We start from the raw sequence: 12,995 nt of genomic DNA, 5'->3' as shown, positions 1-12,995 counted from the left end.
AGAAGAATGTATGCAGAGAGCTAAAAAAAAGGCCACTTAATTAAATACACCAAGAAACAAAGATTCCCCTGAGCACCATCTCATCTCCGTCACAAACCATCCTGTGTCAGGAACTCACCTGCTCATTATGAAGAGCATTTCTGCACAAATGTTATAAATAATTACTAGGCTGAGATATTTTATGTCCTTCAGGACTGATGAGCTACCGGTGCGTCCAACCCAGCTCGAACTAAAATGTATTTACTGCCATCTTAAAACTGCTCCAACTTCCTAAATTTCCCAAAAAATCATGCAGGCTTAACTTTATAAACATTTATCAGTCAGTGCTTTTACATGCACATCAGTTAACTGAACTATTGCCTTAAAATTACTGGCATTATTTTTAATGCATGTAAACACATTAGTCTGGTTCTAATAAAGCTGAAGTATCCAGATAATGCAGTTGAAGACCGACTTCCTCTGCATGTAAACGGTTCAGTCGAGCTGTGTTCAGCATGGAAGCGGCCTTCTGATAATATCGTCTCATCAAACCATAACATACGCACCAAATAAGCTGCACTGCAGTATTGTTGTCCATTCATTTGCCCATTGTGCATTTGTTTACTATCTGTGTTGCTATAGGCTAACCGGAAGAGTGCCGACCTGAAGGGGCGCATGCTGCCACCTACTGTAGTGGAGTGGAACGCACTTCATTCAAGAGCTTGATTTTCTAATGTACATGTAAACTAAGTTTTCTACAGTTTATTACTGTAGATCAACATAGATGTACATGTAAATGCACCGACTGTTGTTTGAACTTAACAAGGTTATAGAATAGAATAGACTTTATTGATCCACAGTGTGGAAATTCACTCTTTACGACTGCACATACACTTAGAGAATAGAAACTAAATAATACAGGTAAAAACACAAAGGCAGTAGGCAAATATTGTAACCTTCAGCAATTAAAATAAAGAATAAAAATAGAAAATTGAGTAAAAAATGTTGAATTCCTGGTAGACTTCCTAAAATAACCTCGCATGCAATAATATGAAATTTACAAGATGGGTTCTGCTTTAAGATTTTAGCAATACCCTTTGGTACAGACTAGTGGTTAGCTCATCAGTCCCGTAGGACAAAAACTCTTTATTTTTCCAAAAAGAGGCCATTCAAGAAGCCATCTACAACAAGCAAGATTTTTATTTATTTATAACTTTGACACAAATTATTGTAAAATCCCTTTCAGCCACCGACCCAGGAAGTAATAAACTGACTGTTTCTTGGTAGAAATAAAACACATCAGTACAGAGACAGCTATGAGCAGCATCATGTCCTTAAGTCTTCATTGTCAGAGCGGCTGATATAAAAGCTCCATTGTTTTCATTTATCAGATCAGATCAGCTCCAAACCCACAGCAGTCATTAGACCTGAAATGAATCAATGCGTTGCACTGAAGAGTCTCTGTGATAAACCTATTTAACTGTGTTGAAAAGATGTGTGACTAAGTCTTGATTGCACAGAACAGTAGAAAATGCTGTGATATAGGTCAGTTGCACTCGTTGGAACCCGTGATAGAAGTTTTTAATTGGCAGATTCAACTCTTGCTGCCCTTCTTGGAAGTTTAACGTGCAAATTACAGTTTGTGTAAAGCACGAAAACGCCTCTGCCAACATCTGTGACAGAGGCGACGTGCTCTGGTCATCAAACGGACAAAGCACTGACGTTTTCTGTTTCCTGTTTGAGAAGTGCTCTGAAGTCCAGCCACTAATTCACAATCGCTCCCTGAGTCTGTTGTTCGGCTCCTCCGACGAGTGAATTCAAGGGCTAAAACACGGGAGTGTGCCGGCGTGTTAGTACATTCCAACAGACGTCGATACTGTAACTGCACTGTAACTTTCTTTTATCGTCTTTGTTGATTGATGATGTGTAAAAACAAGTACTGTAGGTGTCAAGCTTTCTGCAAGCTACTGCTTGATGTCAAACTATTGCCTTTTTTTCCGTTTTAAAGGTAAAACAGCATTCCTGCCTTTTATTCTGACCTGTCTGGCGTGCTGTCCTGTTGCTACTGATCAGGAGAAACCTGCAAACTGATGTTCAACCCCAGAGTCAACTCTTTGACCAACAAACTACACCCAGTATTGTTATTTAATATGAGGCAATCTGTATGTATGGTGAACTATTTTGTTAATAAAGACGATGTTTATGTTGTTTACAATTAATCTTTATTTAAATGGATTTTTAAAATGTGAAAAATAATGGTTCTGCAACGATGCTTCCAGATTTTAAACAAAATTTAAATAAAATAAAAATGAACAGCTGAATCTAAGGAGAGCTTCTTATCCGGGAGGCTCTTTGTCTCTGGTCCACCTGCTGTCACGGGGCCTCGGTTCTGCTGAGCAGTGCGGTCATCTGCTGATCAGACACGCTCTCCTGCTGGGTCACCGCCATCGCCTGACAGAGGTAGACAGCCAGGATGTGTTTGCACTGGAGGAAAAGATCACAGACGATGATTTAACAAACCGATGTGATTAATGTGGCGGATATGAAGCAGTAATGACGGCCCAGTAATCCTAACCCAAAGATCTCATCTGACCTGCTGGTAATATTCTACTGGGAAATCTTCCCTCAGGACGTATTTGTCACAGAGCAATTTCCAATTATCAATCAAGTCCTAAACGTTTATGTAAATCAACGAAGATGACGGGCGATGAAGGCTTATTAATTTCCAGATTGCAGGAACATCAGAATCTTGATAGTTGGATGATGAACTGTCCTAAGGTTCATCAGGTTTTTGACCAAAAAAGCCTAATTCTATCTATATCAGCTTTTTAATCACTGACTTGTGAACTTACTCATAAGCAGTGTTGGGAGTAACGTGGTACAAAAGTAATTAATTACTGTAATGCTTGCTTTTTGCTGTAATGTGGTAATGTAAGGCATTACAGGGAAAGAAATGGTAATATTTACTCGGTCCAATTGTCAGTAACGCAGTAATTACAATGCATTTTTAAACCCAGAATCAAGAAGTGGGTTTCCTAAAAATTCAAATTGCGGGAAGCCTGAAAAAGATCCAGTATCCACATATATGACGTCATTTATGGACTCAGCTTTGCGGGCATTCTATGAGCAGAGAGGACGCAGCGGTAATGGCTCAAATACTCCAGCTGCGTCCTGCGCGCGGCCGCTGTTATATTCACAGCGATCGTTTATATCAGCCCATATTCTCTGGTACTTCATGTACTTTTCAGCTGAGTTCATAATCTGTGCCCCGGTGATTTCAACTCATTGCTGCTGGAGCGCATATGAAGCTCTTTGTTTTTGTTTTTTTGCATTCAGTAGATCCCTTTGGCTGATTAGTTTGAAAGTAGGAAATCTAGGAAACAGTTTTTCTGGAAGACGGAGAAAACATGCAGCATGCAGGAAGGTTAGAGGGAGAAAGGGCAGGAAATTATTCAAATAAAATCAAGCAAACAAAGTAGGTAGATTTATCCCCAATACTCATTTTTACCAGTGAAAAGCAATAATATATAAGCATTTAATATTTATTCATGTGATAGAATCAGATCACCCCAGAAGTCAGTCCCACATCCAGGGCCGTCTCAAGGCATTAGGGGACCAGGGCAAATATAGGCTTGGAGCCCCCACCACCTCCCTCCCTGCTCAGATGGCTCTATAAGATGGCAGCGTGCTGAGAGTACAGATTGTTGTTACTTTTATTTAATAAACAATAATTTTAAAGCACTGTTATTATATCTGACTGTTTTTAACAGCAATCCTAGCTCAGACACCACATCACTTTCCAGTTTCCACATATATGTCATGAGCTCACTGAGCGTCACATTACCAGATTCATATTGAAGTTGTTTTGGTGAAAGTAACTTAAAGTAATGCAAAAGTAGTGTAATGCCTTACATTTTAAAATCAGTAATATTGTAATGTAATGAATTACTTTAAAATGAGGGTAACACATAATAAATAATGCATTACAGTTTTGAAGTAACTTGCCCAACACTGCTCATAAGTAGTTTAGTCCTCCTCCGCACTGACGAAAGGACAAAGTCAGAAAGTTGTTTTTGTTCACTGATTATTAGAAGATGGCTCTCAGCCACAGACACCAGAGCTTTTGGTGTCATAGCTTGGTTCTCTGTCATCTGACCTACTTCTAGGAAGAGAATAGACCTGCATGCTGCTGCGAGCCAAACGGAACTCTGGACAGCCCCTGAATGGACACGCTAAATCCAGCTGGACCGAATTCAGCACAGCTCTCAAGGGTTTTGAGTTTAAAAACAAATTCATCATTTATCCAATAAAATACTAAAGCTGCAGAACAGTTTTAGGACACTCTCTTAGGTCTTCAGTGTGTTTTCATGGGTAATGGCATCAGTGATACCATCACAGGGAGTCTTCATGGTCTGCCGCAGCTCTCTGTTTCTCACACTGATTTTAGCAGCAACCTCCAGGGAGACAAATCTCCCCAACAGTCACGCGAATAAGTGGAGGATGTTTGTTTCTAGAGGGGACACACCCATCAGTGACAATATAAAAATACAACCTGACCACGACACATGTGCACACACAATTCAGTGTGTGTTTTGTCTCACTTGATGGACAGGATGTAAGTTTCCACTGGGATTCAAGCTCGACTGACAAAACACAACGGCTATGAAACAGGTTTATGTCTGTCTACAAAGTACAAAATGTACCACGGTGTACTGCTAAGTGAAACTTAAGATGACGTAAAACTAAGACCTAAAGGTCTATTAAACTGGCTCTTTACTTGTGGAGAAAAAATGAAATAATTTATTAAACGAGATGTAAAATATGTTAGTTGTTAAAGTTTTCAGGATAAAATTAGTCAGCTGTGAGTGAGTGGGCTCTTTTATTTAAGGCACAGCGGTCTATTAAAGTCTAAGAGTTACAACATTTTTGTGTGTCACAAACTGATCCAGCTCCAAAAGAAAAACAGTTAAAGTTTCTCAGAGTCTAGTCCAGCATGAGAGCTGCTGACTTACAAAGGTCCTGTTGTGTAAGAGTCCAAGACATCACTAACAGAACTCAGAATAACCAAACTCTCAGACAGGAGAGCACTGAACAACAATCACTTGTAAAGGATAAATAGCGGAAACTGTCATCCATCTGTGGGTTGTAAACATCTCCAAATGTATATTTGAAGGGAAAAATCCTTACTGAAGCACGGTGATGGTTGTATCATGGTTTTGGTGGGTTTTGCTGCCTCTGAGCCAAAACTGATTCTTGACGCAACCATTCCTTTCTGAGCTGAACTTGACGTTTTTGAGGCATCACATTCTTGTGCAACTTTCTTTCAAGAAAAATATGTGTAGTGTTAAGGATTGGCTACATATGTGTTAAATGATCAATAAGATGTGATGTTCCATATGAATATGAAATGTTGAATCATCAGAAGACTTTAGTTTCTTTTATTTATTCAGGGACCATATACACACTTCATATTAATTCAGACAGAGTCAAATATATAGTTTATAAAATTTAATTTATTTCTATTTCCCTAAACTACAAGACAAGGTATGAATGAAATGATTGAATGTAATGGAACTAGATGCTTTAGCTAAACCTTTCTTAAGTATCTGAGATTGTGGAGTCTGGGTTGTAAAAATCAATTTGGCTGTAAGCTTTTATAAGCTAAACAAAACACCATCCGACGCAATTTGTGCCGAGTCTACGCACCTTTGTGTGAAGATCCCCAAGCGATCTAGGGGTTGAGATGGACACTGCCGATGGCGTGAACCTCTGGTATCAGAGCCTGTAGACAGCTCAGAATACGACCCTCCTAGTCTGAGTAATCTTCAGGTAACGGCAGGAAGCTGGAGAGTCTATTTTGCGTCTAAGACTGTTCAGTGGCTCTTAAAAGAGCTGTTGTGTCTGTAATCACTCGCAAGCATTGCAGAGAGGCTTTGATCTTGAGGTCAAACGATAGGATGGTCTCAAAATGGTTGTTCACTGGTTTGGCCGGACCGGGAGGCAGCTAGGAACTCCTGGCTGGCTCGCCATGATATGTAGCGTTAAGGATTGGCTACATTTGTGATAAATGATCAATAAGATGTGATATTTACAAGTCCATGATTTTAGACAGTCTGTTTATTCAAAGTCTTACAGGATCTGATGATAATATATAAATCTGATTTACAGACAGCTAAGCTGAGAATAAACATACCTAAATTTTGATATATTTCTTTAAACTGGTTTCTCGAAACTGGTCAGACAGGTTTGACATGTGCTTCTGCACAGCTCTCTTAAGGTCCAACCACGCCGTATTTAACAGACTGACGTCTGGATTACAGGCTTTAAAGCACCTTGATTATTTTCTTCATTTGCTCATCATGTTGTAGATCTGCTGTTGTGTTTGAATCATTGTCCTGTTTAATGATTCCATTTAGTCCAAACTTCAGCTTTTGGGCTAAACTTTTGCATTTTGACCTCCAGAGGTTTATGGTGACATGCAGCAAGGGGCCCACGTCACTAGCCCTCCACCACCGTGCTGACAGCTGGTGCCGCTTTTAGTTTTATCCAAATGTGCTGCAGTGCATTATGGGTAAATATCTCTACAACCAGCTATATTTATTTTAGAGAGAACAAGCTTTGTCCTGCAACCCTTCTAAACACACATTTAATCAGCAGTACCTGGATGCTGGTTCCACTCATAAATACTATGAGAAACTCTAAAATGTAAAAACGTGAACACTCTTTTTGCCCCTCAAGATAAAGATTCTGAGCAACTGTAACAAACATTAAAGACTCACCAGCAGGCCCTGGTTTCTGCACAGCACGGTGTAGGCAAAAGCGGGACACGGGCAGTAGTGACAGGACAAGAAGCAGGTGTACAAACGACCCGAGCCTCCCACCACCTGCAAAAGGATGATGATGAAGCTAATGAGAGTCAGTAGATGGATGGAGAGGCATTAAAACACAAGCAATGATTCCAGACAGGTGTTTTCTTTCTTTTAACTGATAAGTTTCATCTTTCTCTCTGCAAATTAATAAGAAACTGTATAACTCTGACGTCAACCGGCAAATCTTGTCTTTTAATTTACATCTAATACCTTCAGAGTGAATTACTTGTAAATATGATTTCCTTAGATTGCAGCGATCTCCCGACCACACGAGGCCTGCAGCTGATGTAGAATTTAACTGTTCACGCTTTGTGACAGCAGACCCATGAAGACATGGGTTTTAATTCACAGCTCAGGCCAGTCGAGCATCTTTATAAGGCTGTAGAATGTCAAAGCCCGTAGTCAGACGCTGTCTAAGCCAGTCAGCAAGTAATCATCTCCAGAATGTTAATAAAAATCAGATCTGAAAGCTCAAGATTAAACAAGTTTAATTGTTGTAGCAGGTCTGATAGCTGTCAGCATTTCCTCCCAGATTAAGACTGAGATTTAAGCGTTGCTCCTGTGCTCTCAAGTGGACACGAGGACCACACGTTGGTGGATTAGCGCACAATAACTAATGCTCCTTGAGGCTGGCTCCATTATTCTGCAGGCTTTGAATAAATCACCTTTCCCTCTGACCTACAAAAGTAAAAACACCTCATTTGTTCTGTGCTACATTTCATTATAAACAAGGCAGAAAAGAGACAGGGATGCAGACTTAAAGCAGCATGGAGAAGATAGATAACGCACCGTGAGGAGGAATAGTAAAACAAAAAAGCCAGGATTGTTGAAAACCAGCTCACACTTGGACTCTTTTTGTTTTCTGCAGGCATCAAGCATAATGGGGCTCTGCTGCAGCTCACAGCAAAGCTGGCGGCTTAAACGATCCAAGGGCAGAATTTGGTGATCTTCAATAAATAAATAATCTGCATAAAAAGTCAAGAACATGATGTCCTCTTGAGTTCTGTTTAAGTCAGCGACTCCGTGTGTAGAAACTCTCAGCCACTGGCTGCTTTCCTGTCCATTTACGGCGTCCAGATTCTGCTTTATGTGCTGAAAGAGCTTCTCACTCGTAACTTTATTCTGAAATCCAGATGCTGGAGTGCACTTGAATAACCATAAATCTAAATGAAAATAAGAAGAAATAAAATGATAAAAAAAGAACTGTAAAATGAAAATTATCATGCAATCTGATTAACTCTGTGGATTTGTTAAAAATAGATTCATAAAACATGTTATGTAATGGGAAAAGCCACATTTCATTATTTACTCTCATTTAGACTCAAACTTTTAGGACAAAAAACACACAAAAATAGAAAAATTATATTCATCATGCTACAATAGAATTTCCTTTCATTTAATTTATTCTAGAACAATGCAGCATTTCTGCTCAGACGTGTGTGTCCTAACGGACGCCGGTTCATCCTTCCTTAGGTAAAGGTCAGTGGATGTTAGAAATGAGATAAGGTGAAAAATCCCAACAGTGAAATGCCACGTTCTCGTGAGTTATTCTTTCCTTTAGCGTAAACGGGACCAAATAAACACAAAATGAGAAATTCAGCAGAATCTGACGAAACAATATGATATGTAAGCAGGAAATGACAGAAAATCATGGAATTGATTTATCTGTCGGTTCTGTAGACACACATTAGTCAGATGAAGGAGATTTCTATCAGCCTTTGGGAACTTGGTCATTAATTGAGGGCAACTTTATTTCAATGTTTCCACCACATTTGTTCACCAGAGGCTCAGTGTTTTCCAAGTCATAGTGATGTCACATCCAGACCAAAGATGTCGCGCACAGAGCTACAGCATCCACGACTTGACCTCAGATCCATAACCCTCTGGAGGCAGGCGATGCAGATTTGCAACAGTTAAAACCTACCTACCTGGTTACTCCACATACGTATTTCATGATCATTTTTTAACTCAGAATTACCCCTGAAGGACTTACAGTAGTTGCTCGTCCTTTTATCAAAACTTATTTTGAGCCTGAGAGGGTTAAAGAGATGTCTTTATCACCTACAGCACATCCGTCTTAGGCTCGGTTTAATTTAAACAACTTAAAACAATTTAAAAACTGTTTTGTTCATCAAAGAATCCAATTGAAATCTGAGGCTGACAGACACAGCAGGATCCTAAAGGAGCATTTATGTCTTCTAGATCTTTAAATCAGATCCAGAGAAAAATATCTAAGCCAAGACACAAGGAGCTACAAATACATGAAGAAAACAAACAAAAATAGGAAACACCCGTTCTGTCATGAATCGACGTTTTCTTTGTTGCAGGAAGAGGAAATGTCAGCGTGTCTTCGGAGGAATCAGGTGAAACAATCCCAGCCTAGCAGAACAAAAACTCACATTCCTCCTCAGCTCTGTTGTCACTAACAGCTCAACTATTTTTAGTCTGAAGGAGTTTACAGGAACCTTAGGGCACGATGACCCCGTTTCTCACACCACTGCGTCCTACCAGGCTTTACTCTGAGGACAGCGTGGGACACAGAGACAATCAGCTGTTTCTGGAAAAACTGGATCTTTTGTTTAAATGCAGGAAATAAAAGATCACTTCCTGTTTAAAAGGATTCATGAATATAGTTTTAAACTTTTGTTCTTCGTGTCTTTGTAAATGTTTGGGAAGTAGAAAGCTAAATGTTGTAAAGCTTAAAAAAGTGATTATTTTAATAAAATGTTTCAAAATAAAATCAGAAAACTGCTTGCACCGTATTTCAGAACTATGTCATCAAACCTTTCCTGTTGTGGTTTTGAATAAAATAGATCTATAATAAAAGTTTTTAAAACAAGATTTCAATGAGAAGATTTGCTTATTACAAGGAATTTTTTGCTTTTATTTCTCCTAATTGGGATTAGTATGACCTCGGAAATATATTATCTGATAACTAAATGGCTTTGTCTTTACCTAAAATATCAAAAGTTCACATTTAGACACATTTATGCTGATAATCTGGGATTAGGTGAGACTAAAATAAATTATATTATTCTATAAATCTTTAGATTTATATAAAAAAATGTTAGGCATATTTAGGATAAGAATCATTTAAAAGAAAGGATTTTGTAATAATTAGATGTTTGTTATAATAACAACAATAATAACACTTATTGAGTAATAATACATAGACAGACAAAACACACACACCGCTGGGTTTAGTGTTATGCTCGAGGAAAAACCAGCACGCCTCTAAGATGGCACCAAATCGAGCTACAGCTGTCCCACAAGTGTCTCACAACATAACTGATCACATCTCTACTCAGTGCTCACGAGTGGTTCTGTAGGCAAAAATCAGTGAGATCAGAGGCTGCTAACACTGAAAGAGCAACTTTTCTACAGTTGGGATAGAAACAGTAGCTAGATATTAGCTGTGAGTTTATTTCCTTTGTAAAAAGACCAAACAGTGGATGGATGGGACACACTGAAACAAGTTTGTTTGGGCTTCTTGGAAAAAATGTTGTCTGATGTGAACATTTTGACCTAAATTATAGCTGAAATTACATCCGGAGTGCCTTGTCTCCGATGAAAATTATACTAAGGTCTCAAAAATATTACAACTCAAATGTCACCTCTAATAGTCCAAATAAGATATGACTGAAAGTCTTTCAGTGTCTCACTCAGTGATTAATGAAACAATTGTTTTGTAAGAATTATTATCCAAATGAGCCATTTTTGAAGCATCAGACACTTTAAAAAAATTACAAAGAATATATAAAAAATTAAGCTCGTAAAAGTCAATGACATCATGCATTGTGGTTATCTGACAGACCTGGAAAGCCTTGCGCCCACTGGGAGACGTCAGACACGTGACAGAGCGCTGGTCCACCAGGTCCAAAGCTTGTAATGCACAAGAGCCAAAGACAAATTTCAGTCTGTAAGACACAAAAGGGTTTAGTGAAACTGTGCAGAAACTAAACAGCAGCAAACTCATGACTCAGCTGATTTCATTAAAACAACCACCATTCATCTCCTTATTATGGCCTTTTATACCCATCACAATGATTCCAACTGAGTAGTATGGAGCAAATATGAAATGTGTTCAGTAAACATTTACTTACGCAACAAGGAGATCATCGGGAACTGCAAAAACAAAATAGGATACTTTTTAAAAATTAAAAAAATGTTTTCATATTTTGTTCAAGGATTGTATGGATAATTAAAAGTTTATTTAAAAAAAGCTGTTTGGCTATCTCTGAAGGAAAAAACAAAAACTGCCTTAGTTACTATAAAATGACAAATCTGTGTTGGGTAATAAATGATAAATACTAAAAGGATGCCAATAAATATTTCAATTATAATAAAGTGTTCGAATGTTCAAAATAATCTGTATAATTTTGTACATGTAAGAAATTACTGTGTGTTGTTTCAAATCAAGAACAATTAGAAAGGTTATCACAATTTTTACAACGTCCAAATTTAATTAGTCTCTATAGGGTTTATATTCTGCCTCACTTGAGTATAAATTTAGATTAAAATTAAAATAGTAAATTTATATTAGTGTAACACTCTGGATGAGCTGAATGTTACTCCAGTCTCTTCGGAGTAAGATCTGCAGTATCCACCAGTGTAACATTAGCTCTGGCTTGGTGTAAAACACAAAAAGCAGGTTTGTAAACTATAATGTGTCTTGAGAAAAGCACTGCTGTTCATATGAAAAGCTGTTTATTTTTAACTAATCTGTCACAACGTGAGGAAGAGATGTCGTTATGAAGAAACAGCGCCCCCCACAGTCCAAATCCTAAATTACACTAGTGTTACGCAAAGAAAATGTGTAAACTCTGTGTTTAGGGAGCTAACTTAAATGAATTTACGTATTAATTACTAAAAAGTAAACGATTCAACAATTGTTAATAAAAAAAAGAAAGGGAAAAATAAATAAAAACAGTTCCGAGTCCTGTAAGCTAGCCGTAATGCTACATTCATTTTCCGTAACCGATGTCCGTAGCAGAAACCAAACTAGCAGACGTTAATACCATTAATGTTGTGATCTTACTTTGAACAGCTTCATCATACGTTTTCTTAATGTCTTTAAAAAGTTGTTCAGCCACTGCAGGTAAGAATGACTGCATTGTTGTTTCTGTTGCTTTTCTTCTTCTTCTCATAGCGGATTGCGAACGAGGGCTCACACTGCCTCCTACTGTACGTAAGTGTGACAACACCCTTTCAGAAAACCATATTCTCCTTTTTTCATCTTGATCCTATATTTTTATTATACCTCTACACCAACCCTTCTTTCGCCTTTTCCAGTGGAAATAATATAGATCGTTTCCTGGAGGACAGAAGCTTTCGTTAATATATCAGCATGTCCATCTACCTTCATCCTTTCAAATGAAAGCACCCAACTCCAAATCTTGATTTGGTGTAAGTAGCCCTTATACATTTTAAATGTGTACAAAAATGCTTGCTTTTGCTTCAGAAGTACATTAAAGCGGGAACAACCCACCTGGGAAACTCATTAGAAATTGTCAATAGCTGTATAGACACCCCCCCCCCCCCCCCAATCTCACTGTGGCCAAGATATCTAGCAATTCTGGAAAACCAAACAGTCACTTTAAATATGAACAAAAGACAGTAAATAATGAGCATAAGAATACTAAATCACATTAAAAAAAACCATTAGAGACTGCATTTATTATATTGCAACTTATGACATGGTTTCATTTGATATTTCATGGATTTGCTGATAAGAGTCCAAGTGAATAGTCGAGAACAGCTCAGAAACCAAGCATCAGGACAGTGTGCTGTCAAAAATAAAACAAACAAAAAATGCAATCAAATATAATATAGCACACCTTTACACCTACAATTCAGTGGAGAACTGATCCACTTTATTTGATTGGTCTGAACTTTTGTAATAGCCTACTAAGAGACATTGTGCGATACAAACAATGCATTTTAACATCACATAATACATGGGGGGGGGGGGGGGGGGTTCAAGTCTCAATTTCAAAAAACGACAAAGTAAATGTCACCACTGTGTGTTTAATAGAGCTGATATATGCTTCAAATTCTTACTTTTTCTCTGCTTCATGTCAGATTCCTTTAAGATTCAAGTTTGTAAACTTCTATTTGTTTTTTTTATTACGCCTGTAAACACATAAC

The 12,995-nt window shown here is 38.1% G+C and overlaps 1 protein-coding gene across 1 annotated transcript; it reads right to left on the bottom strand.

The window, feature by feature from the left end:
* Nucleotides 1–2,178: 2,178 nt before the first annotated feature.
* zswim7 (zinc finger, SWIM-type containing 7) lies at nucleotides 2,179–12,189 on the bottom strand. The gene is made up of 5 exons (XM_015961180.3): nucleotides 11,887–12,189; nucleotides 10,952–10,973; nucleotides 10,663–10,765; nucleotides 6,759–6,863; nucleotides 2,179–2,463 (listed from the first exon to the last, which is right to left on the bottom strand). Exons 1-5 carry the CDS (start codon nucleotides 11,993–11,995, stop codon nucleotides 2,353–2,355), a joined length of 450 nt encoding a protein of 149 aa, XP_015816666.3. The 5' UTR covers nucleotides 11,996–12,189; the 3' UTR covers nucleotides 2,179–2,352.
* Between the last annotated feature and the right edge of the window lie 806 nt (nucleotides 12,190–12,995).

The sequence above is a fragment of the Nothobranchius furzeri genome, chromosome 10, assembly GCF_043380555.1.
Source record: "Nothobranchius furzeri strain GRZ-AD chromosome 10, NfurGRZ-RIMD1, whole genome shotgun sequence".
NCBI classification, from domain to species: Eukaryota; Metazoa; Chordata; class Actinopteri; order Cyprinodontiformes; family Nothobranchiidae; genus Nothobranchius; species Nothobranchius furzeri.
The sequence above is the reverse complement of the archived record's forward strand: the minus strand, read 5'-3'. Positions and strand labels throughout refer to the sequence as shown.

Bases quoted from the DNA above. Each gene is read 5' to 3' on its own strand.
- zswim7 (XM_015961180.3), bottom strand. From the start codon at position 11,995: ATGAGAAGAAGAAGAAAAGCAACAGAAACAACAATGCAGTCATTCTTA. The intron at 10,974-11,886 runs GTAAGATCACAA...TTGTTTTTGCAG, and splicing joins GTATGATGAAGCTGTTCAAA to TTCCCGATGATCTCCTTGTT. The intron at 6,864-10,662 runs GTCTGTCAGATA...ATCCTTTTGCAG, and splicing joins GTGGGCGCAAGGCTTTCCAG to GTGGTGGGAGGCTCGGGTCG.